Source organism: Danaus plexippus, assembly GCF_018135715.1.
Source record: "Danaus plexippus chromosome 3 unlocalized genomic scaffold, MEX_DaPlex mxdp_25, whole genome shotgun sequence".
NCBI classification, from domain to species: domain Eukaryota; kingdom Metazoa; phylum Arthropoda; class Insecta; order Lepidoptera; family Nymphalidae; genus Danaus; species Danaus plexippus.
In genome coordinates this window covers 3,123,210-3,147,275 of record NW_026869844.1, presented here as the reverse complement: position 1 = coordinate 3,147,275, position 24,066 = coordinate 3,123,210, and the positions used below count along the sequence as shown (strand labels likewise).

General features: G+C 28.6%; 1 protein-coding gene across 5 annotated transcripts; it reads right to left on the bottom strand.

Annotated features, from left to right (window-relative positions):
• Nucleotides 1-2,820: 2,820 nt before the first annotated feature.
• On the bottom strand, nucleotides 2,821-16,372 carry LOC116779586 (inactive ubiquitin carboxyl-terminal hydrolase MINDY-4B). 5 transcript variants are annotated; one of them, XM_061526778.1, is made up of 11 exons: nucleotides 16,237-16,372; nucleotides 8,226-8,311; nucleotides 7,926-8,155; nucleotides 6,103-6,286; nucleotides 5,930-5,995; nucleotides 4,776-4,846; nucleotides 4,413-4,560; nucleotides 4,133-4,270; nucleotides 3,809-3,888; nucleotides 3,463-3,597; nucleotides 2,821-3,136 (listed from the first exon to the last, which is right to left on the bottom strand). In XM_061526778.1, the coding sequence occupies exons 1-11, from the start codon at nucleotides 16,355-16,357 to the stop codon at nucleotides 3,076-3,078; spliced, it is 1,320 nt and encodes a 439-aa protein (XP_061382762.1). In that variant the 5' UTR covers nucleotides 16,358-16,372; the 3' UTR covers nucleotides 2,821-3,075. The 5 variants fall into 5 exon arrangements, with proteins under 5 accessions (XP_061382762.1, XP_032529835.2, XP_032529861.2 ...); XM_032673944.2 differs by lacking the exon at nucleotides 16,237-16,372 and adding an exon at nucleotides 12,830-13,586; XM_032673970.2 differs by lacking the exon at nucleotides 16,237-16,372 and adding an exon at nucleotides 11,105-11,257.
• Nucleotides 16,373-24,066: the final 7,694 nt, after the last annotated feature.

Below are 24,066 nucleotides of genomic sequence, written 5' to 3'. Positions count from 1 at the left end.
ATACGATTATTTGGGAATTTTTTATGAGAACAAATTGTTAAAATTAATGAAATATTAATTTGTTAATTTATTTTTTTGTATCATTTGTGATAAAATATATTTTCAAAGCCTCTCAAACGTGACCAAGAAGATCGCAAATTTTGTTCTTTTTTAAAACCCTTTCCTTTCTATATGCCTTTAGTTTATTATTAATTATGTATGCATATATCCGATGCATTCTATATGATTATGGTAATAAAATAAATGTCATAACTTAAGCATTTTACCGTTATGTAATCCAATCATCTCTCGAAATTTTTCTCAAATATAATTCATTTGTAGAAATTACCAACTTCTACAGTGAAATACACAAAATAATAAGTAGCCGATGCATATTTTCAATCGGCACTATGGTCTAATAAAATTGGATACGTAATGAAATCATTTATACTGACAAGAACTTTATTTTGTTATTTATATTTGAGAAATTATAAATAACACTAGAAACAAGATATTACGGAAAAAGTTGATTAGTCATTAAAATCAACTCTATCTTTCTCAGTTTAAAATGAATTGTATTTTCAAGGACTCCTGACTAAAACAAAGTTAAATAATGCATAAAAGGATAAAATAAATAATTTTATCATAAAGAGTAAAAGTACTTAAACGTGTGGTTACTGTTATTTCTTAGCAATAATCTTTTATAGTATGACAATTGTAATCTGTTTCATTACATACTAGAACAGAATATGCCTCTTAACAGAGCTATGTTGATGAGAAAGTGTGTTAAGAAAGCGTGGCGTTTACGAGGATCGCTGGGATTTAATAATTTATTTAAATGCCCATTTACAAGATGATCTCCATACACACATATTCTGAGCCGCAGAAGTCGGAATTACGCGACCCCTAAAGTCCATAAACACTTGTTTTACATGAAAAAAATGTCCTAATTATAAAATTTTTGTAGATATTATTACAAAACAAAACTTTGCTTATAATAATGGTCACAATTGTCACTAAAACCACAACGAGGTTAGAAGATACGTGGTCGTCGTCCAAATCATACAAATAATTGGCGAGGACAATAGCCAAACGACCAACGCTCGTCATAAATCAGTATAGTCCACCCAAAGTGCTACCATTCACGAAATTTGTCCGTAAACGCGGCACAGAGATGTTAAAACAACAGATGCTTTTAATAAAATAAATTATTATCTATGATCATTCGATATGTTGTAACCTAATATTTAAAGGCAGGATGTAATATATTATTAATTAATTTTATAAATAAATAGTAAGAATTTTTTATTTCAAATTTGAAAAGTCATATATGATATATAGTGAGTCACATAAATCAATCACTTGTAAAAGTAACTTACAAAACATTATTCAACAAAAAATGGGTAAAATATGTTGGATGTTGAGGAGTTTGTGCCATATTTAAGCCACTTTGATTGATTTCCATAGAAAAAACTATGTAATAGCATACCCAATAAAGAGGTACTTCGTACAATTTTGTAGGTATATGTGTCTGTGATGTTATTGGTCTATAACAAAGCCATAACAATCTCTAATTGCCCCACCCGGTCGGCCGAAGCGGACAAGATCTGTAGCAGTAAAATTTTATTCGATGATTTAACTTGTTTAATTTTATGGAGAGAAAGTTCGCATATCGTTATCAATTTTGAATAAGTACGGTTATGTTTGCTTTATAGTTTTGGGACATGTTCATGTTATATCAAAAGGATTAAAGGTTAAAGGGAAAAATATCTTCACAGATGATTACAAATGATAAATATGTTGTATTGGATACAGTCTCGGCCCTTAAGATTATGTATAAAACATTCTACACATGAAACTGGTGCTTAACTTTCTTTATACATCACATATATGGAACTGGTACAAGGAGCACACATTTGCACAAAATATGTTCAACATTTGCTTCAATTTAACATACGAATTTTTGTCTTTGAATTATGATTAATGAAGAAGGTTATCAACAGATAAACTAAAAATGTGAAATAACTGTTAAATCAGGTTTTTTTTTTCTCCGTATTTTAAATGATTCTATATATGAATATGTGTGTGTATATTCTATATGTGTGTGTGTGTACAATTATTCAATTTAAAAGCTATTAGAAAATAAGGATCTTTGATTGCAGAAAAACAAATAAACCTCCTTGTGTTTTTTTTGCCGGTAAGGGCTGAATGTTTTATTAGAATTAAGTAATGCCCGAAAACAATTGTGTTAACTTTATTATAAAATTAATGGACCAAAACTTTGTTAACATTAATATTCGAAACACGACATTTTTATCGACAATAATTAAAACTGACTTAAGCTTTAAAAAAACACTTAAGAGCATTTCGGAATATTAAATAATTTTAGGTGAAGTTTATTACATAAATTATAAGAGTTTTGCTTTTTTACATTCAGATATTACATTAAATAAAAAGCAATTCTTTTTGATATTACAGTTGCTATTAAATAATATTGCTAAAGATAAAATTGGTTGAATAATGTAAAGAAATTATCAAAAAACGTCGGAAGCAACATTCGATTCACACAATCATGATAAATTACGTTTTATTCGTCAAGAGGGACGGTCATCTATCGTTATAAGATACTTCTGAAGGCGATAATAGCCCCTTTCCAGATTCAAGTCGAGGTTTTTTCAAAAGTAAATGATCTTTAGATGATAAATATGTATGTAGGTGTGATAAGAAATCCACTCACTATAATTTTTATTCGCTTTTTGAGGTTTAATAAGTACAATATCAGTTAAAAAATTGGATAGTATTAAATCGAATATATTGTGGATAAAGTAAAATAAAACAACATTCTAAATTTAAATGTATATTTTCCGTGCTCTCATAAAATTGCTGCTATTGAAATTGCAATATTGCAAATAATCAATCGTACTTTTAATCAATTTAAACAATGTCATTTTAAAACTGTTACACACTATAAAGAGATAAATTCAAATGCATAAGCATATTTTAACGTCAAATTTAATTTGAAATATCTGACATAGATAACTATTTCAATTTATATTAAGCATCAATACTACAAAGCGATAGCAATTAGACAATAATCTAGTTGGGAGAATCCGCAAAGGGCACGGGGCCAGACCAAGTGATCTTGGCGTCTTGCCACCTGAAACAGTTCCGTGTGATAATATAGTGATAAAGTTATTGTCTTCTGTGCTCTATTGCACTTAACAAACAATTTGTATATTCTTGAAATAAATGATTGTAGACGTACGACGTACAAAACTAAATAATGTAAGTGAAATTAATTTCAGCATTTATAAAAATACATGATAATTATAACCATCAATATATTTTTTGGAATTTTAATTCTAAAAATACTCTGTCAAACCAAAAAATAGTTCAAAGAAGAATGCAGTTTTTGTCCACTATCATTTTAAAAGCACTATCTTTTTTATGTATTAATACCAAAGAAAGTGTTATATAAATTACTTAGTGTGAATGAGTTTCTCAAGCGGTGTGGCGCTGATGTCATCATTTCTCAATTGCACCATGTCTTCGTGAGCTCGAGTGTCCACATTCAAGAGAACGTGGCATCCACCACAGGTGTAATAGTGAATATCAAACCTTATAACAAAAATATTATAGAGTTCATTTTTAATCGGCTTCTCCTTACCTACCTTTAAACTTACTCTTATGTTTCTTGTTGAAATAAGTTCTAATATTGAATATTATTTTAATGGAAACTTGGTGTAGGAATCTTAATGTTTCAAGAAAAAATACTAAGGAATGTTTACATTTTAAAAATTAACCTTTTAGTAAAAAAAACATCGTTTACCTTCTTTCAGCGTGATAGTTTCTCAGAAGCTCGCGATTAGTATTGAACAGTACCCCATAGTGTCCTGAGCAACTTGTTACCTGTGCGATTAAGAAGACATTTAGATACTTTTTGATATGAAGTATGATGTAACTTTTTTACTTAAAAACTTTATACGAAAAAATTGTTGCAAAAAAAATACATTGTCTACAACACTTCTTAATTTATTTAACGTTATGAGAGTCAATAAAAAGTATTTTTAATAATATTTTGAAGAAGTCTTTGCTTGTACAAAAATATTTATTTTAAAACACAGAACTACATTTTGTTTTGTAATATTTTTACCCAAATAGGCATTGCTGGTGTTTTCAGACGAGATCCAGGGTACTGTTTGGATACGTTGCAGCCGACGTTTTCCTCATTTCCGTACCATACGAGAAGACCTACTGAACTTCTGGATAGAACGCCAAATTGCGGCATTGCCTGAAAAATAAACAATCTATAGCCAAACTGAATATTAAATACCTGTCATCTTGGTTGAAATAGCTTAATTTTCTAAATAATTTGTTAAATAGAAGAGATAGCTAAACAATATATTTATATATAAATCTTCTGAACATCTTACATAATGATCTTCATCGCCCACATATTGTACTCCGTTATGCAAATAAGGTGTAGCACGGCCCGTGAGTAGGAGAGTCGTCACGTTAAGAGACCCTTCAACTTGCGTGGAAACTAAATAGGTCAGTTTACCATCAAGATCTTTTTTAACACTGAAATCATTCGAAATATAAAAATTATTTTTATTACATCAATATTATAATAAATGTATTAGCACTATAATTCTAGTATATTAAACCTATATTAAAATAAAACATTTTTATGATGGCAATAAAAATTATAAAGTTGTTTATTTAACAGCAATTAAAAACATTAAAGCTGTATTGTTTGTTGGGAATCAAGAAACATGTTTTCATAATAAACTTACTTCTCGCAACCCCTTGATAAAATGCAGGCGTAGAGCAGCAACAAGGATCCGGAGCCGTCTTCAGACTGAAACTAATTAAACAAAAGTTCTCAACTAATTTTCAACTACTTTGAAAGACACAATAATTGAAAATTGTATTCAGCAGCTTTGTTGATAAAAATATTATATTATTCAATAGTGATATTTGAGGATGGGGTAAATTATGAATTTAATAACAATTTACTGTTGAAGCGAATTATGTGAAACGTACCTACAATATTCTAAATAAATGAGGAAATACCTCTAAGGCCCGATACTAATTAAAAATACTTGTGATGAAATGTTGAATGCAAATTAGAATTTGGGAAGATGACATGCCATTAAAGCGAATCTATGTACCAATAATACATTCAAGTTGGTTCACTGGGAGCAGCATCGATATTTTATATTTGTTTGTAGGCTCCAACATATGCGTACATATGTATATTGTTTGACTATATATCAGTGAGATAATTTACTGATCCAATGGTTAAAGGACAACAATTAAGATATTTACTCCAAAAGAGTGAAGATAAAGTTGAAATGCGAGAATAAAAGGTTCTTGAAATAAAACTTTGTAAAAGATTTATTTATGACGCTATCTCTATTTCCACCGTGAAGTTGTGGATCCGCTGTGCTGTTTTTGGCATTTATAACAAAAAATGTTCTCGAAAGTTTGAAAAGTTTTGTCAGGTCATTGATAGGACTTTATCGAAAATTTTGAGGATATATCTGAACATATGTTTACTGTAACATTAACAAGTAATGAGTTGGATTTATAGAATAAAATTCTTATAATGAGAAAATAAAATCTTTGTTTATAAAGTCATCATTTTGAATGGTCAAGTTTTATATGAGGTAATCGTAGAGTTCTATCTATTTTATTAAACGTTTAAAATTAAGATGCGCCAAGATAATAGATGGTCATTTGATTTATATCTAAACTTATAATACTGTTAGGCATACAACCCAACGGGTAAAGTTCTGTGAAAGACGACAATGACTGTCTTAAGACTTAAACTGACTTCTTGAGGCTTCCCCGCTTTAGTATCATTACTTTTAAGTTAAATGAATCTTGGGCCTTAGATAATATGATTTGATGTGTAATTTTTAATAAAAATTATAACAAAACTCACCAAATACAAATATCGCTTCAAAAAAATCTGCAGGTCCTCCAAACTTTTGAATTCAAACAAGTGCAGCTTTAAATAGGCATATCAAATTTATAAAACATTTCCTGGTAATAAGTAATTATAGTTAATTAACTGATAATGATGTTTGTAGACATTTTTAAATTTATTTAGCTTACCATCTCAGTGATTCCATCTTGGTAATATTGAGAACTATGTTGTATGTATACTTGATTGGTCGGAAGTGTCACCGTAACCTTGGTATCGGTTTGGGCATTAAAACCCCCACCGCAGCGCCAGATAACTTCACTGCACGCCCGCCACAGTGCTTCCTCTTGACGTTCTTCGGATGGACGTAGGTAACTAGACCAGAGCACTCAATATATAACATAAGGTCATTCAAATAAATCACAAATTATATTCCTATTCATTCTAATAAAGTTATACGGAAATAAAAAATATTGAAAAAAAAATTTTTCTGATGTATTTTGTAGTTCATAACCATAAATAGAAAGTAAGCCTTTATTTGAACACAGTTGGAAATCAATGCGTTTAACGTAAAATAAAATTAGCATTTGCTATGAACGGAAATTAGATACCTCATATTATCAAATTTTAAAAACTGTTGACATTGGTATTTTAAAAATTCTTTTCTAATGCTCTGTCAGAAGCAATAAAATAACGATTCATATGTTTTTTTTTTATGTTATGTACTTCATAAATTAAATGCAGCACATTTTATAGACCACTTAATGTTATTAATACAATATTGCAATGATTTAATAGTATGAAATTTCGAATACCCCATAATATCCGCTATTTAAGTAAAATATTGTCATGCCGTGGAATAGATTTATGCTAAAGCACGTGGCGTTTTAGAGAATAATGATCGGCATTTTGAAGCGTATAACATATCACGTGTTCCTGTAAAGGATAAAAGGTGTATTTGGTAGAAAATTGTTATATAATAACAATATTATTGAATATTTTTTTTATAAAAAAATATTATAATTTGTTTTTATTCGTAAATATTATTCCACTGTATTGTATAATATAAGAAATATTGTTTAGTACATACTAAATTATTTATTGGTGATAATTTCTTTGTTTATTTTATAGTCCTATTAAAAAGAATGTCAAATAATATGTCTGTAAATTAAGCCCTTTACTTTAACCAACAATATTGTATGGATATCACAGAAGCCATACCTTCTGAATTATCGTTCGATGCAGTGTATGTACGTAAACTTCGAAAATTGTTTACCAAAAATCTGTCTGCTGAGGTTAAACATATCCATTTCCCCTGGGGGAATCTTATAGATATTTTGTAAGAAATATTACCACTACAAAGTACATTTTTAAAAAGTTAAGACGAGTACATCTTTTAAATTTTTGTTACAGTAAAAAATACATTTTTCAAAACTTAAAAGAAGGTATTTGTGAATCAACCGGATTAATATGAATAATTTTACCTTTATATGAAACTAAGTATTATATTATTATATCTAAATTTTCCCGACGCTTCAATTACTATTCAGCAACCCTGATCAAGGGCAGACGAGATGAAGGTCACCTTAATGATAAAGAGAAAACACGTAGTTATCCTAAATACTAAAATCATAAATATCAATACTTTTGTATTTAATATAACTGTTTTTGTGACACCAATGTTTTGTTTCTCAATACCGCTAAGTCGTTTCACTATGTTATTTTTGAAAGGCTATTATATTTATGACTATTGCCGTCTAAATATCTAGCTTTTAAGTATAATAGATATATTTATTTGAGTGTAATATCTTTGATATATTCCTTTATAATACTTTGTAGACAAGTCGAAAAAGTTGTTCCAAAAGCATTTTTTTTTAAATAAACTATATATTTAAGGTTGTAATCAAAATACATGCGTTCGGAATTTAACTTTTAGTTACAAAACTTTGTCTATTTTTCTCTATTTTTCCATAGAAAATTATTTTATAAATCTGTAACAAAACCATAATACTACCTGTCAGGTGGTTCCACAGATTTGTTATCTTTTGTCAGAGGCCGGGAGTCGAACAGAAGCCATTTGATGATGTGAGCCTGAAGACCCGACAGTAGGGATCGAGTTCCATTTCTGGGAGCTGCCAGGCCATACGCTAGAGGATGATCAGGTGGTCTCATCACAAGTGGAGTGTGTATCCACTCCCCACGAGGCGGACATGACGCAGTTCCAAAGGCTGTTACACGAAGCTCCTACAAAATATTGAATATAGTGAACGTTATATTAAATTTTCGTCAGTATTCAAATCTGATATGCACTCACAATAGCCAAATCTTCAGTAATAGGTTTGCCACCAACCACTGAAGGTCGAGCACCAACTTGCCGGTTTCTTGCGTATAACACACGTTCTAGAATCAAACAGATTCAAATATCAAATGCTGTTGTTATGGTTATATTTGGTTTTGCCTCGAAATCAATTCAATGTATTTCAACAATCAAGATATCTATTAATAGAAGACAATAAAATATATATAAAAAATCTATAAATATTGAAAAAATATAAAAACTTGAGTTATTCATTTTTTTCGAAGACTACATTCGTACCATAAAACTCTTCCTGCGATGTGCCTAGCGCCTGTTTCCTTATTATAGTGTTCATATCAGTATAAAAATAATTAAACACGAAATGTATTAATCAGTATTATGTTTTTGCTGTCAATTGTTATTGGCAAAACGAAGTAAGTATCTAGTAACAGGTCATGAGAGTTAAAAGATTCAGAAATGTTATAGTTTAATTGTGCGAGAGATGCGAACGGTACCAGCCTTCGAATTCCACTGGTACTGAAGGTGTATTGAAAGGTGATGTGAAATTGATTCCAAATGTATAAAGCATAGAATAGAAATGTAAGTGGATGTTGAGCTTCATGGTAATTGCATTCGTGTTCGTGTGAAATAGTCCCACAATTGATATAATGGAACCGAACTATATTTACGGTTTTAAAGTTCCATATTTATTGGATAGTTGTCTGAAAGCTTTTGTATAAATAAGTTTATAAAAATATAAGATCATATAAATTTTCTATAAATGAATATGGGAGTGTTTATCCATTCGTCCGTTTGTCTATTAATTCGTTAGTGTATTATTCTATGTATAAATTGTGAACTAATCATGATTAATGTTTTATTTATACGTTGTCTTTACGTAATTAGATAATGTTGTGTCAATCAGGATAATTTGGTTATCTCATAATTCATTTTAGCTTTAATGATATTAAATGCAAAAGGCTTTGTGAATTTAGTGCGGAATTTTCAGTACGCAAGTAATACGCATTAATGTATTACTTCTTTTGAATATAAAATTTCTTATAACTATTATAAATATTATTATAATCTATCACTTATATAAAAAATAATAATATTATAACCTGATTTACGTACATAGTTATGTTTTTGATAAAAATATATAAAGTTTTTACGTTGCGAATTATATAATAAATACATACCTTCTAAAGTATTATTAAAGGAACAAAACATCTTCAATATTCCTGCTCATACTAGAATGAACCAACCGACCTCAAACGATTTCATTTCAAACGTATCACTCGCGTCGGTTACAAATTGTGATTAAACCGCAAGCAAAATTGACTTTTCTGATAAGTACAGCAGAAATAGAACTAAATATTGCGATATTAAGGGCGTATCAGGTGCATAAGCTGACGCAAATACGTCGTACTAAGCCGGGGATTGGTATCAAACAGAAACATTTACAGGTGCCTAACATCTAGAAGTGTACAATTTAACACTGATGTATAAATTTCAACGTCAGTTGGTTTAAAACATGTCAAAAATGCCTTCTTCAGTAGCATGGCATTAAATCGTCTACAGAAAATAGAAGTAAACCAATTCAAATTGCTATTTCTCATGATTAACAACACTTGCATGTTATATAATATTATTTTAAGTATTTCTTGTGCTTGTTATGTTAAATGTTTACACATTATTGGATTTTTATATTAAAATGCGATTACTTCTGAAATAGTAAGAACATAATCTGAAATGAATATGTGTAGACTGCAAAAAGAATTAAAAATCTAATTTAAAAGAAGATCGTGATTTCCATATCGAAGTCTTACCATCTATAGGAAATTAATCTTTATTTTTAGAATCACGCCTTCGTGCACCGTTGCAATATAAACCAGCTCCATATTTCAAAGTAGCGTTATTTTATAAAGAACCATCATTTTTGTATGCGATTTTTTTTTTTGCATTGTTTATTTAGGTGTCGGATGAATTACGGTGCACCCATTTAGATAGCACCTAGACACATTAAAATTGATAGCTTAAAATATGTGGTACAACTGCACCTGTGTATTACAGTTTTTTTACTACTTTAAAGTGACAATACACGTATATAGTGTATAAAACTTATATAGGTTTTATACACTTGAATATAAGTAACAATTGATTTAAAGTATTTTTTCTAACCTCTGAACCAATTAGTAACGCTTGATTCTAATAGATATTAGTAGAATAATATAATGAAAGAAAAATAGAATATAAAAAAAAATAATAAGATTAATATTTTTTTCAGTAATAATTTGTTAACTTAATTTTTACAAAAAAATTACATAAATAATATATTTTTTTAATTAATAATTTGTATCTAATATCACCTTTAACGTAATTATCAAACAATATTTAAAATAAATTCAATAAAATTTCTTATAAAATGTTATTAAAATCTCAATAAATATTTAATTTAAGTAATGCAATATATAATATAGAAAATTTTCATTTAAAAATTTGATCTAGAGATAATATTTACTGTCGCTATAAAAACTGCACTCAGTCTCCAGAACTAAGCAGTTATATAAAATTATAAATATTGCTATATAGAGAACCATTAACGTTTTTTCACATTACATTGGCTTTAAAGCAGTAAAACAACAAATATCCATCTAAACGTAAATTGCTGGAACAAACAAAACGTTTCTAGATAACGCCTCGTTTCGCTTATCTCTGCTCAGCATTCAAATGTTCTGTAATTACGTAGCTACAAACAGTTTAACATTGAACATACAGTAGATCACATTATATGTGGTTCACCAACCATTACTTTTATAATATTAATGAAAATAATTCATTAATATTATAGTTCCACCTTGACAGAAGAAAGATAGAAGAATTTTAATGTATCTTACCTTTAGGTTTATAGTCAAAAAGATCGTCATCCATCTTGTTATATTTTGAAACCTTAGTTTGATATTATATGCATATAATTGTTGCAGTAATATTTTATAAAATATCAAGCACTTTTTTTTAACAGTCCAGAGTAAGGTTTAGCCGTGGAAGAGGCCAATTACTGACTAAACCGATGACTTAACTGTTGCGATTTTAGAATGTTCGCATAAGTCATAGGCGAAAGCGATAATTTGAATCATATTATACTAAAAACTTTTACACATTCGTCTGAGGAGAATAAGGCAACGATCTTATTACGTAGATTAATTATAATGAAGCTTCTCATATACTTTTTATTTATTATACTCATTCAATGATATAATTTTGTAGTTCGAAGAATGATGAATTAGAAAACAAAAAAAAAACTGAAAAAAATTCACACAACTATTACAAACGAGACAATTGTTAAATATTGAATAGGTTTATATTTAATTGACATACAAATATGTATATTAGAGCATACGAAACACGAAAATAAAAGATATTTTAAAGAATTTTTGTATAACTTACCTTGTTAGAATAGTGAACTCTAGCAAAACTTATTTCTTAGAAAAGTTTTCCCTTAACTATTGCATAAAATTGCCTACCACTTGGTTCTGTCGAAAACGCAGGATTATCCGAATCATTTTAAATTAAATTTTGTCAATTCCCTGCAATGGGATATATCTCTTCATATAAAACTTGTATAGAGATATCAAGTGTTAAAAATACATTTATTTTTCAGCGAAACTCAACTTTTGGTGATGTCATGACATAAATAAATTTGGCCACTTACACGCAATGTACATATATGTTGAGGTATAATGTTATTTATATAGACATAATTGTTTTTGAGTTTTTGTTTTGCAATTAAGTAGCTATTTTTAATTGTAAAGGTTCACATAGAGTGATCGTATTAATATACATTACGGACAAAAATACTGTATTTTATATGTACATTTTGCTCCATTAAAATACAGGGAATGGTAGTTATTGTTTAATAGTAATAATAATTCTGGAATCGTTTATATCTTGCACAACACCTGTACTTCCATCAAACTAATCAGTTACATGAACCACATCAAAGTAAACGAGTATTATAATGAACATATAAACACTATTCCAATATTGTTGTAATATCACGTAGGGTGGAAAATGTTTATGATAAAATCTATGGTTTTTAATTTTAGTATAAAGATAGTTTAAACATTGATTTTATTTCCGGAAAATATGAGAAAAGTAGCCTCTGAGGTACTTAATAGATACCGTTGTAAAAGTTATTGTCTGGCTATTATCCTAGAGTTAAAGTTTACATAAATAACGATAAATGTAACACACAATTGTGCTAAATATTTAATTGGTTTCATTTCTATCTTTTAAAAAATCGTAAAATATTTAATTTTAGTTATAGATCGAGATTCCTCGTGTTAATTGTTGCTTTAAAATAATTTAATTTATAATATTGAAAAAAGAAATCGAAAGTAAATAACGAAATCTGATGCCAATTGATATTTCATTTAAGAAATGTTATATAATTTTTAATAATACTAAAATGTTTATTCATATTCATTTTTAACAACGAATATGTTAGAAGTAAGTAGTGTAGTAATGTTAAGAGAGATAAGAATTATTTAAATTTACATTTTATTAATAACAACATAGAAAGAAATGTTTAAGGTCAAAAAAACAAAATAGGTTATACATACCTTCAGTCATTCTTCCAAGATCTGGCGAGAGCAGTAGAAGTCTCTTATCAATATCTCCGTCTTTTTGATTTTGCTCTTTTTTAGCTGTTATTAAAGCTTCGTAATTCATGCTATTTTTGCATGTGGGTGTTTTATTATACACTAGAAAATTTGTTAACTGATCCATGTCGATAAATATGTACAAATGACTACTTTGCAAAATACTAGTATGCGGAATATATATGACTATCAGGTAAAATAAAATAAATTCTTTGGGTAACGTGGCAAATTAAACGTATGGGACATAAATCTATTTATTAACAATATTAATTACTCGTGAACGGTAACGTAATGAGATTAAAGCGAGGCAACTAGTAATGTCAAAGAAGTCATCGAAGCGAGATCGGTGGCTACAGATCAATAGCAGTTTCTGTGAGGTGAAGGTGTCGCAAATACTTCGATGCTCGATTTGGTAAATTTAAACAAGGGCCATAAAGATAAAACGATGTGCAGGTGTGAACGCCGCAAATGGCGGAATAATTCTGTGAAAGCCAACACAACGTGGCACAGAATGCTTATGCAAATCACAATTTGCGTTATTCGTATGGGCGGTTGCTTAAATATTCAGGTTTGCACGTGAAAATACCAGGACTGCCGACGCCACAAATTGATTAAACTTTTTTGGTTTCAATTTTCTAACACATTTAATAAAATCAGTTAAATATTGTTTAAAATCTCCTGTTGATTTTATTGCCATTTCTAACATATAGAAGTTATTGTATTTGAATCATTGATTCAAATTATCCTTTTTAATTTTAGTTTCAATAAAGGATGTTTGAAAATTATTTTTTATTATTTATTTTTATTTTACCTAAAATTTATCCAGTTTATTTGTTTAACAAATAACTAGCACATAAAAACATAATAATTATTAAAAGTGTTACTACAAAATATACAAAAAAAAACCTTTTGTAACTTATTTATTATTTCCCGGTATAATATAAGGGTTGCCCATAATCGCATCTATTTAGACCTTTTGCGGCCTCTAAAGGAAAAATAACATCCAGTGACGTCCAATTTCGAAAGCCATTTCTTATCTCTTCCCTTTTCGATGTTTTTACGTAAATTAGCTCAATTTGTTAGCCTGTCTCCATGGATTGTACGGACAATATAATGAGCATACTTTAAATACTATTTTATGCTTTAACTTATATTATCACCACAAGGAAATGACAATATCAAGTTCCAACTTACGAAAAACAACCAACCCTCTTTCCTGTGCCTATAATTAGAACGTCCCAAGGGGGCTTGTGTTGCTTTTATGAACTTTATACCTCTCTTCGTAAAATGAAATAATACGGTAACATGTAATTTGATATAATTTAATTTCATTATAATTTACACGAGTCAAGATAATTTAACTTTAATGAAAAATTAATAACAAAGTATTATCTTTAATCAAAATTTTTATGGGCGATACTTATGAAATAAAACATTCGATTATTTAAAAAAAATGATATCGAAATTTTAATTCTTGCTATTTAAATAAATAAACATTTGTCAGCAACCTTATTCACATAATTTGCATTTAAGGTTTGCCTAATATGTTCATAGATAAGATGGTTATCGTATTTACTTGGAGTAGGTATCAATTGAAAGTAGTTCAAGCAGAAATACACAAATGGTATTTAAAGTAGATTCCAAAAATGTAAGAATAATAATTAAACTGATGAAAGGTGAAAAAAAAGTAACTGCCCCAAAAGTATTTGGAAGACTATTTAAATAAATTATTCACCAATAATATTTTAATCGAAAAAGAAACATACAGGAAGTCTTGAGAATTTTATTGCATTTCTTGGATAAATATATTTATAGTGAAGCTCAGAAAATAGCTCGTTTTCCTAGTAGATCAGCGTAGTACGTTTTGTGATGATCTTGTGATAAACATATTTGATAATAAAATATTTTTCTATGTTAAAATGGCACAACCTGAGATGGGAACATATAAAGGTATATATTTATTTATAAGCTGTGGGGACAAATATTTTTTTTTCCCACTAGTATAACTCTCATAGCCTTAATGATGATTATTTCACAATTATTTATAATACAGGTTTTGTGAAATGTTGGCATATGGGAACTTAATTAAATTAATGTATGTTGTGGATATGAAAGGACTGTAACCCTTAATATGATGCAAAATGAAGGGGTGGAAAACACGTAAACTTAAATGAACTCATTAAATAAGACGCCGTTAAATTGTTTCTTGTCCTATGTAGGGCACCAAATGTAATGTATATACGCAGAAAAAAAATTATGAGTTGATAGAGGTTTGATGTATATAAACAAAAATGAAACCAGCGACAGAATTGCAATCGTCATGTTCTGGTCTTTATAACGGTCAAGACCGTTCTAAAAAATTTAAAAACTATATTTAAACTTACAATATATTAGTCTTATACAGCATTTTTTTTAAATTCTTAGCGATAAAAAAATACTTCAAGAAGAAAATGAAAATTTAATGCACCATATCCTATGTTTTGACATGAGATTAATGTCTGGTCTCTATAAAGTTGATTTTTTTTAAGAATAACAGTCCTGTGGATTTTTATACCGGATTAAAAAATTAACAATCACATAGTGTAGAAGTCATTTTATTTTATAGTATTCCTTTAAAAGGCTTTTTACTTTTATTTTAGAAACAAATATGAAGTCACTAAAGACACCATCAATACTAATGCACTTGTCGTCACCCTCCCTCCATAAAAGCCTTTGAATATATTTCCGGAAAGCTGTTCTCCCGGCTTATACTCTAAGCGCAATTATCGTTAATGCCGAAATAAGTAAAAGTATATAACTTTACTATACTGAAATTCTCTCTTCGATTTATTTTTCCAAAATTGAAAAGAGAGATGTGATAAATAAAGTATTAATGGTTGGGTGTCCTTAGATATTTTTTTTATTGTTCTGATCATGGGTTACATTTCAATAATTAATAGTCTTTTTATAGTATTCTAGTTGCCTATTATGAACCACAATATTGATATATTAATGAATTGATAAACTCTTACTTTTAGACGGATACCTGGAACTAGCCCTAAGTTTATATGCATCTGACCTACACATTTGTCTTTGCGGTTTGCCGATTGCCTTAGACATTCTATTTGTCAATTTATCAATACATTTTAATTAATAATCACGGTATGAAATAAAAGTATATGTATATAATGATGCCGTGCAATAAAGTGGAGTTGAATTTAACATTCTGTATTTATTTGAATATTATTGGCTTAAGTAGCTCATACTTCTTTATGAATGTTCTACCAATTCATTATTAGCTTGAATTAACTTTACAAATTAATATTTAAACTTTGATTTAAACATAATTCATGCGAATATTACAAGTGAGGTTGTATATTATGACTTACCTCTATCTTTTTTCATGATATGTTTATTTTGAACCACATCGTTTTTGATATTACAGTTTTCTGAACCCTGTGCCACATTGAGTTTTAATTTTTTCCAGCTACTGCAAAAATCTCTACTCATATTAGTGCGATTAACATAGCTCTGTGTAACTAATTTAAGCTGTGTTAAGCTTGGTTAAGCGATGTATCTGTGACCACTTTCGTATACCGTTTTAGTGTGAATAAACTGGAGTTCGAAGTTTTGTAGCTTTATGTAGTTTAACATGAGGTGTTAAGTCTTCTTTTCTTTTTATTTGTAGCGAGATTGAGTATACTTGATACTTTTACATTGATTTTAGTAAACAAAAATTTGATATTATAAAAATTTGGTGCTGTAATGATAAATTATTTATGGATAACTGACTGCATTTCAAAAAAAAATTGCATATTTCAACAGATATGATGTAACATTTCTAATTGTCATAACAAAACACATTGTCATAAACCGGACTAACGTGAAATTAACCTAATTAACTAAATCATTTCAATATAAATTTAGGTTGGTGTCCCTTACGGATGAAAACTTGATTTTTGTTTATATTTGGCTTATATGTATGAGTGATTTAAATTTTCTCTAAGAAGAAGACAACGTTATTGCTTCTGATAAAATTGTTTTCAATTTTTATGTCGATTGCTATAAAACTAATGGTAACATTGTTAAATATGCTACGTAACTCATGTTAAGAAAGTTACGAATTTTTTTTTTTTATATTTAGTGTTCTCAACAGTTATATTATAATCTCTTTCTTATGCATGGTCTTAGGAGCTAGTTAAGGCAAGCCAATGAATTCCTCATTCCTGTCGGAATCTAGTTGTAGGATTTGAACCAGTGTTTATCAGTTAAGCGATGTCTTTATGAATTCGAGTTAATCTAAAAGAAGGACAAATCATTTTTACTCTTATGGTCTCTGAATAGTGATTATATTTAATTATTTTTTTTTTTATTACATGATAAATGTCAGTACATATATCAATCCTTTAGTTCTTTCGTATATGTAAGGATTTTATACAGTTCTCAAAAAAATTTAAATTTAAAAATAAGTTTTTAATATTTTCAAGACTACTCTATACAGTTTTGAATCGACCTGGATGTCATGTAAAGGTTTTATAGTCACGTCTCAAGGTTGAACTTCGGCTATTATGGCGACTGAATTGAGTGTGACTTGAGTGCTGAGAAGTCATTAGCGGCTAACGATAGTGGAATGAGTTGCTGTTTTGAGTTATCGAAGTTGCATTATGGGTTGCAATATTCTTATATTGGCTTACTAAGTGCTTTTAAAGTGGACCCAAGTGATAAGTTGTTATTTTTTCTCTTCATATTTTAAGACAGGATACATTTTTTCTTTATTTCCCTTTAAGGATAATTCCAAATCGTTATTCTCGTATCAAATAACGGCAAATTAGCTAAAGACTGGTAATTTTTCAGAGTAACTAATAAACTGGATCGTACGTGAACGAAATTCACAGCGTTTAGATAAATGTGTCGACTCGATCAACGTCGCGTCACCCGTATTTATTGTCAGGTTTACCTGAATGTATGTACGTGAGCACACCGACCCACTCGCTTTCATAAATAATAAAAGTAGGTCATAATTTAAGTTGACTTAATAATGACAATAAAGTAATGCTACATTTATATATATACTTTTTCTATGAAAAACCAAAATAAAGTATAAGTCTTCTTATTATAGGTACTAACTCAAAAAAATAATAATTGTGTTACTATTTATTACATTGAAGTAATCACGATATATGTTAATGCAAAACACTTTTTAAACTCTTTTGGAAAAATACAATATGTTTCCAATCTAAAACTGCCTAACAAAACTTTCTGTTTTTAACTACATAAATATAAGATGAAAATTGATATTAATTTTAAAATAAAATAAAACAACATAATAAAAGGTTAACAATTTTTTTATGCAAATTATTTAACAATAATAATATTTGTGTACTGTGGAAATACACATTACGTCGCACTTGTAGGTGTATTTCATCGATTGATTATTCATGAAGTCAAGAATAAAGTCAACTTAAAATTATTTAGTACTAAAGTCAAGGGGAAAATATTTGAACACACTGACACGGGTCAAGCATGTTTAATGTATAAGGAAATCCCGTGAGATTACAAGGGTATTACTCTGACCTTTATGTATATAAATGTACTTTTTATCACGTTTCTTTATATTGATAACGATGAGGGTTATTATAAAATAGGGCCAATTAAATCGTAATTTATTAAATAAGAGGCAAATTTCATGGAAAGTAAAAGTCTCAAACACGAAACAATTATAGCATAACAGCATCAAAATAGATTTAATTATTGATAAATACTTAGAACCGTTCAGGTAAAACAACTCAAGAGCTGTTCTGAAGGGCATCGAGGATATTCAAGTGTTTCATTAAAAAGCCATTTAGTTTGAGTGTTGACGATTCATTTAAAATTCTGAGGAAAACTGTTATTTAATTTTCAAGTTTTTATATTTTAATAACACCGTCGTATAATTCAACGTCTGTAGGTGCCTGGCGATATTGACGAACATAATTTATTAAATCACGTGTTCATTCGTTTGTACAACTGCCGTTTCACATTTATTAAATATTCAGCGAATAAAAGGCAGTACGTATAAACAATATTCATACTCTAAATAAATAATAATTAGTAAGTATAATTGCTTTTACTAAATTCAATATATAATTGTTTCAGTTCCAAATTAAGGCAGTCTTAATTTCAGTTGAACTCTTAATACGTTTTAAGAATAATTTGTTTTACGTGTCCATTTATATTTAATAATATGATAAAATCATTAGTTATTTATTTGCTTTTCATTAAACATATTAACTGGTTTTAAGCTTTTTTGAGACGCTATATTATAAATATTCTTGGCTTTATAGCTGTCTATGCCTGTTAGTAAAATCAAACAACAGTCCACAGACTTTGTTTTAGTAAAAGATAGTAATTATTATGCTCAATCCAATATCATATTCACGTATAAGGTTATCAAAAGACAAGTATTTGTTTAAAAATAAATGTAAAGTATTAATTTTTTTTTTCATAATTTTATTTTTTAGAAGTAATGATGCAGTATGAAAAATGCTTTGTTAACATTAAGATGAATCACAAATAAAGGTATAAATTACTGTAGCGAGGGAATATTTATTATTGTAATTTACAGGCGAAAATATTTATTATGTTTAAGAAGCTTGACAGCAATTTCAGCGATGTCGAAATGTGAATTTACACAAAAATTTTCAGGAGAACGCACCATGGAGTTCTAAGAAGCGAGGTGAAATCATCGTTTTAGTGAACTTAACGTACAACTTGCATAAAAATGAAATGGATGCGGTATTTTGAGTATAAATATTTTTGAATAATAATTACTTATTATAGTAATATAAATTGCTACTCAAACATAAATGTTTATTATAAGATACTCATAAATTTTTTATCACTTTAGCGACATCTATTAAATTTAATAAAAAAATTATAATAATATTAAGATATCCGATTTTAAGTTTTCGTTCATTTCAACCATTCGCTAGCATATTTTGAGAACGCTAAGCGAAAATGTGGGTTCTTTGTTTCGTAATAAATGAGTTGTGAAGACGCTGAGATTTCTGGAAACAACAATTTGTGGTTGAAGCTTTTTTGTTTATGTAACCTTAAAGTGCAAAGTAATACGATGCAAAAATCTGCTGAGTGGGGAGTATTACGTTTGCTCCTTCGTTTCCTTTATTTTAATAAAAAAAATAACTACAAGTCTTTGCATGAAACAGTGTAGTTATTTATACAAAATATTATGGAGATTTTTTATTATTATATATTATTTCTTTGTTTTTGATAGGCTTTTAATTTAAAAGTTATATAAGGTTCGATATAATGAAATTTGAAGGAGTAACTAAAAAAAATCCAACTATAAGAACATATGTATATACGCATAAATTTAATTTTTACATGACATCACTTCTACACTGTAAATTAAATTATAGAAGTGAAAAAACAACGTGAGCGTCATAAAAAAGAAAAACTTCGGACATATTGCATTATGCCGCTTTGTCGACCATGCTGTCACTTAAAGAATATACTTTATATACTGTAAGTGCTGACATATGTAATTATTTAATGTAATATGAGATCATACATAATCAATCATACTCACTCTTAAGGCTACGAAACACGTTACCTGATCTTAACGAGAATTCTTAGTAGCTTATTCTGTAAGCATCAATTTTTAAGTAATGTTGAATCCTTATATCTTTAATGTTCTATAAAATTCCTGCCATTTATTATTGATAAAATTTTGTCTTATTCATTCTTAATTTCCCTTATGTATCATATTTTGCAAAGATAATTAGATATAATTAAAAATCCACTGCAAGGTATTTTCAAGTTGTCGCAATATTTCTCAATCACATATTCAATGAAAATTGTAGGTGAATTAACTATGCCCGTTAAAAATTTGATAAATAATGCATGTAAATGAATATTTTTTAATTAACATCATGTAAATATACATACAATTGAAATTGTATTTCGATAGACAAATGCTTTCAAAGTGTGAAGGCAGGTAAAAAGTAGAAATAATGTCATCACTAATCAGTTTTCCTTTAAGGCTCATTTTATATACAGCTAATAGTACTATTTGTTGGTGTTATTGCAAATTAAATTATTATTTGATTTGAAATCTACTAGTATATTGGTAGAACATTCAGGCAAATAAGAAATAAATAAGTAAACCTGGCACCACGAAAACCAATTTAATCGTGGCGACAGAACGTCTTATTTGACATTAAAAAAATATCTTATCCGAAGCAATTGCATACTTCAGCCATCGTAAAATAAATTTATATCATCAAATCACCCCATTACAAACTCTATCACTATTTCATAGAGTGAAAGCGAGTTTTTGTTTGGGTCATTCCTTACCAAATCTCAGTACTTTGATGGTCATCTAATAATATGATATGATAATACTGTAAAAGAGCATTACAAAATTTATTGTAATGACTTATAAGTGATACGTACAAAGAACAGAGACTGGTTCGATTTTTGGATATAATTTTTAGAAAAATATGTTTTTTTTTTTTAATATCAATCATTAAAAGTCGAAAGACGAAATCAAACACATAGATTTATTTATCTTTATCACTTACACAACGATTTAGGGAAATAACAAAAAAAAAGAAACGAATGTTTTTTTATTATTTTTAAATAACTCAGTTATATATTTCTTTTAAACTCTTTATAAAATTAATATCTCTAAAACCACAGCGATATTGTTAACAGATTTCAAATCAAATCACAAATCCATATAAAATTTTGTTTATTTCACAATATTCTAAGAAAGAAATTTTTATTCCGCATATAGTCGCAATAATCATATATTCATTACACATATTGCGTTATGAGCTTTATAACGAGGAATACAAGATGTGATGCAATTGTAGTGTTAGTGCCTTGCATGCTGTGAAGATATGAATTTACTTAGCAGCGAAGATTTCTTATATAATAGAAGAAAGCAAGAATAGTGTTCACAACATGATCCTATTGAATTAAACAATGAGTATAACAATGTTTTCTGACTATATAAGATAATTTAAAAAATAGTTTTTAATAACTTGAAAAATAAAAGTACATACTTGGCTACCCTTTCGATTTCTGTAGATATTTATAAATGAAAAATCATTTTCTACAGTATTATACGTTATTATTATCTCTTCACTAGCAATAAAGATTTAAATAACACGTCACACAGTTGCGCCGAGCGATCTAAACTAATACCAGCTTTTACAAACATAATACAGATACAGACAGTGCACTAAGACAAAATTTAATATATTTTATGAGCGACTATACTAACCCTAGAATACTTTAATTTAAATTCTCGTCAGCAGTTAAAATGGCACTAGACGGTTGTATTAAAAATGCGATAGTTCAATTCGTTTTTATTACTTTATATTTAATTACCATCGGTGAATTTCATAGCAAAGTAATAATGATTGTGAATTCGCATTTTGATCCGTTCACTTTCTGGACGATTTTGACTGCATGATTGCTCTGGGACTGGGAATTACAGTTTTATCGTTGATTACAAATACGATATGTACGTTATAAGCGTTCTTATACATATATATAATATAAAAGTATTATCGCATATATGTACATAGGTTGTTCAAAAAGTGTTTTTAATTTGGAATTACCTATACTCCATTCAAAAAAATCATAGCTTTTAAATAGGTAATTTTTTGTTTTGCGAGTATTTCAGTTCGTCTTAAATTTTTGCCTATTTCAAAAAGTGAATATCAGAATCTCTAAAAATATTTGTATTAACACAAAGTTTTGTCCACCGACTCGTTCCAAATGTTGACTATGTCATGCGATAAGGCTACCATGGACAGAAGCGACATCTTTCAGATATACTAATAGTTCTCGGAGGGCCGAAATGTGTATTACGCCAATGACAGGAAACATTAATAAATTTATTTTATTCGTTTATAATTTTTACAAATGATTTATTATTAGATATGTTAAAAATCGTATCAATTGCTCAATGTTCACCAAACTCAGCATCGTAATAACATTGGACTCTGCAAAGAGGTGGTGGCGACTGGTGGTGAGTCCTGTGTTTATTGATATGACGTGGAAACCAATATCCAAATGTTCCAATGGAAGCTGCAGCACGAGCCAAGGCCGAAAAAGGCGTTACAAATTTGGTCAAACCTCAAGGTTTTCTTAGAGTTTTGTCCGATTATTTATATTATACCATGAATTCTTTTATTAAAGTAAAACATGCAAAGTGCTAACTGCTTGAAGTAATCTGTCAGAAACGTCCAAATAATAAAAACATTTTTCACCACGATAACGCCCTTCTAACGTAGTTTTATAGTTTTGATCGTAGTTTTGATATTCATGAATAAATAAATCGTTTTTGAAAACCCAACTCTCCTAAAGTTCTCGATAATTTAAAAAAAAAAAACTCAAACTTAATATGATATATTTGTTCTGTAAATGTATGTAATTTATTCGGAGATAAAGTGTTCCGCCTTAAATTGTCATCGTTCAATTTATGTTCAATTACAATTATAGACATATTGTGCATGCAAATGAAAGTATGGTGCGATGACTTACTACATTACACATTCATCTCGTCTGCCAATTATTGGCCGATAAAGTAATCGAACCGTCGGTTAAATATAATTTAATAAATCTGAAAGTCATTCTATTATTTATACATTTTTATCTTTAGTGTACAATATATATGATAGTTAATAAAAACACTTAAATAATAATAATAAAAGTGTGTCTTCCAATCGTCGGGTTAAAGAAATGAACATTAATATGGCATAAGCCGCTGGTGTACCGTTGACATTAATGAATTTAACCCTTGAATGCGTAGAAAGTACATTAATATACAGTGATCAACATACCATAAGTTAAACTAAACACTAGAAATTAATAACTATTCTCAATATCAAAAGAAACTATTTAAAAGTATAATACGTATTTTATCCTTAGTCTTACGAGAAATTGATATTTGTTAGAATAGTTATAATATTTGAACTCCGTTTCATAAGAGCAGTACATTCTACATATAATTTAAATAAACTATAAAACCGTTTGAAGTTATGAAGACATATTGATAAAATATTTAGAAGGATGTCTTTGGATTAAGTTTGATATGTAATTTAACTCACAGAAAAATTGAAGAATTATTTTTAAATCTGCACGACGGTGTAAAGGGTACCTCGTTGGTATTTGACGCAATTTTGAAATGCGGAGAAAATATGCCT

Excerpts from the sequence above, each read along its gene's own strand:
- LOC116779586 (XM_032673944.2), bottom strand. The coding sequence starts at position 12,995 with ATGGATCAGTTAACAAATTTTCTAGTGTATAATAAAACACCCACATGC. Across the intron at positions 8,156-8,225 it reads TTACTGAAGATTTGGCTATT|GAGCTTCGTGTAACAGCCTT; the intron begins GTGAGTGCATAT and ends AATATTTTGTAG. Across the intron at positions 6,287-7,925 it reads TCTGTGGAACCACCTGACAG|TTACCTACGTCCATCCGAAG; the intron begins GTAGTATTATGG and ends GCTCTGGTCTAG.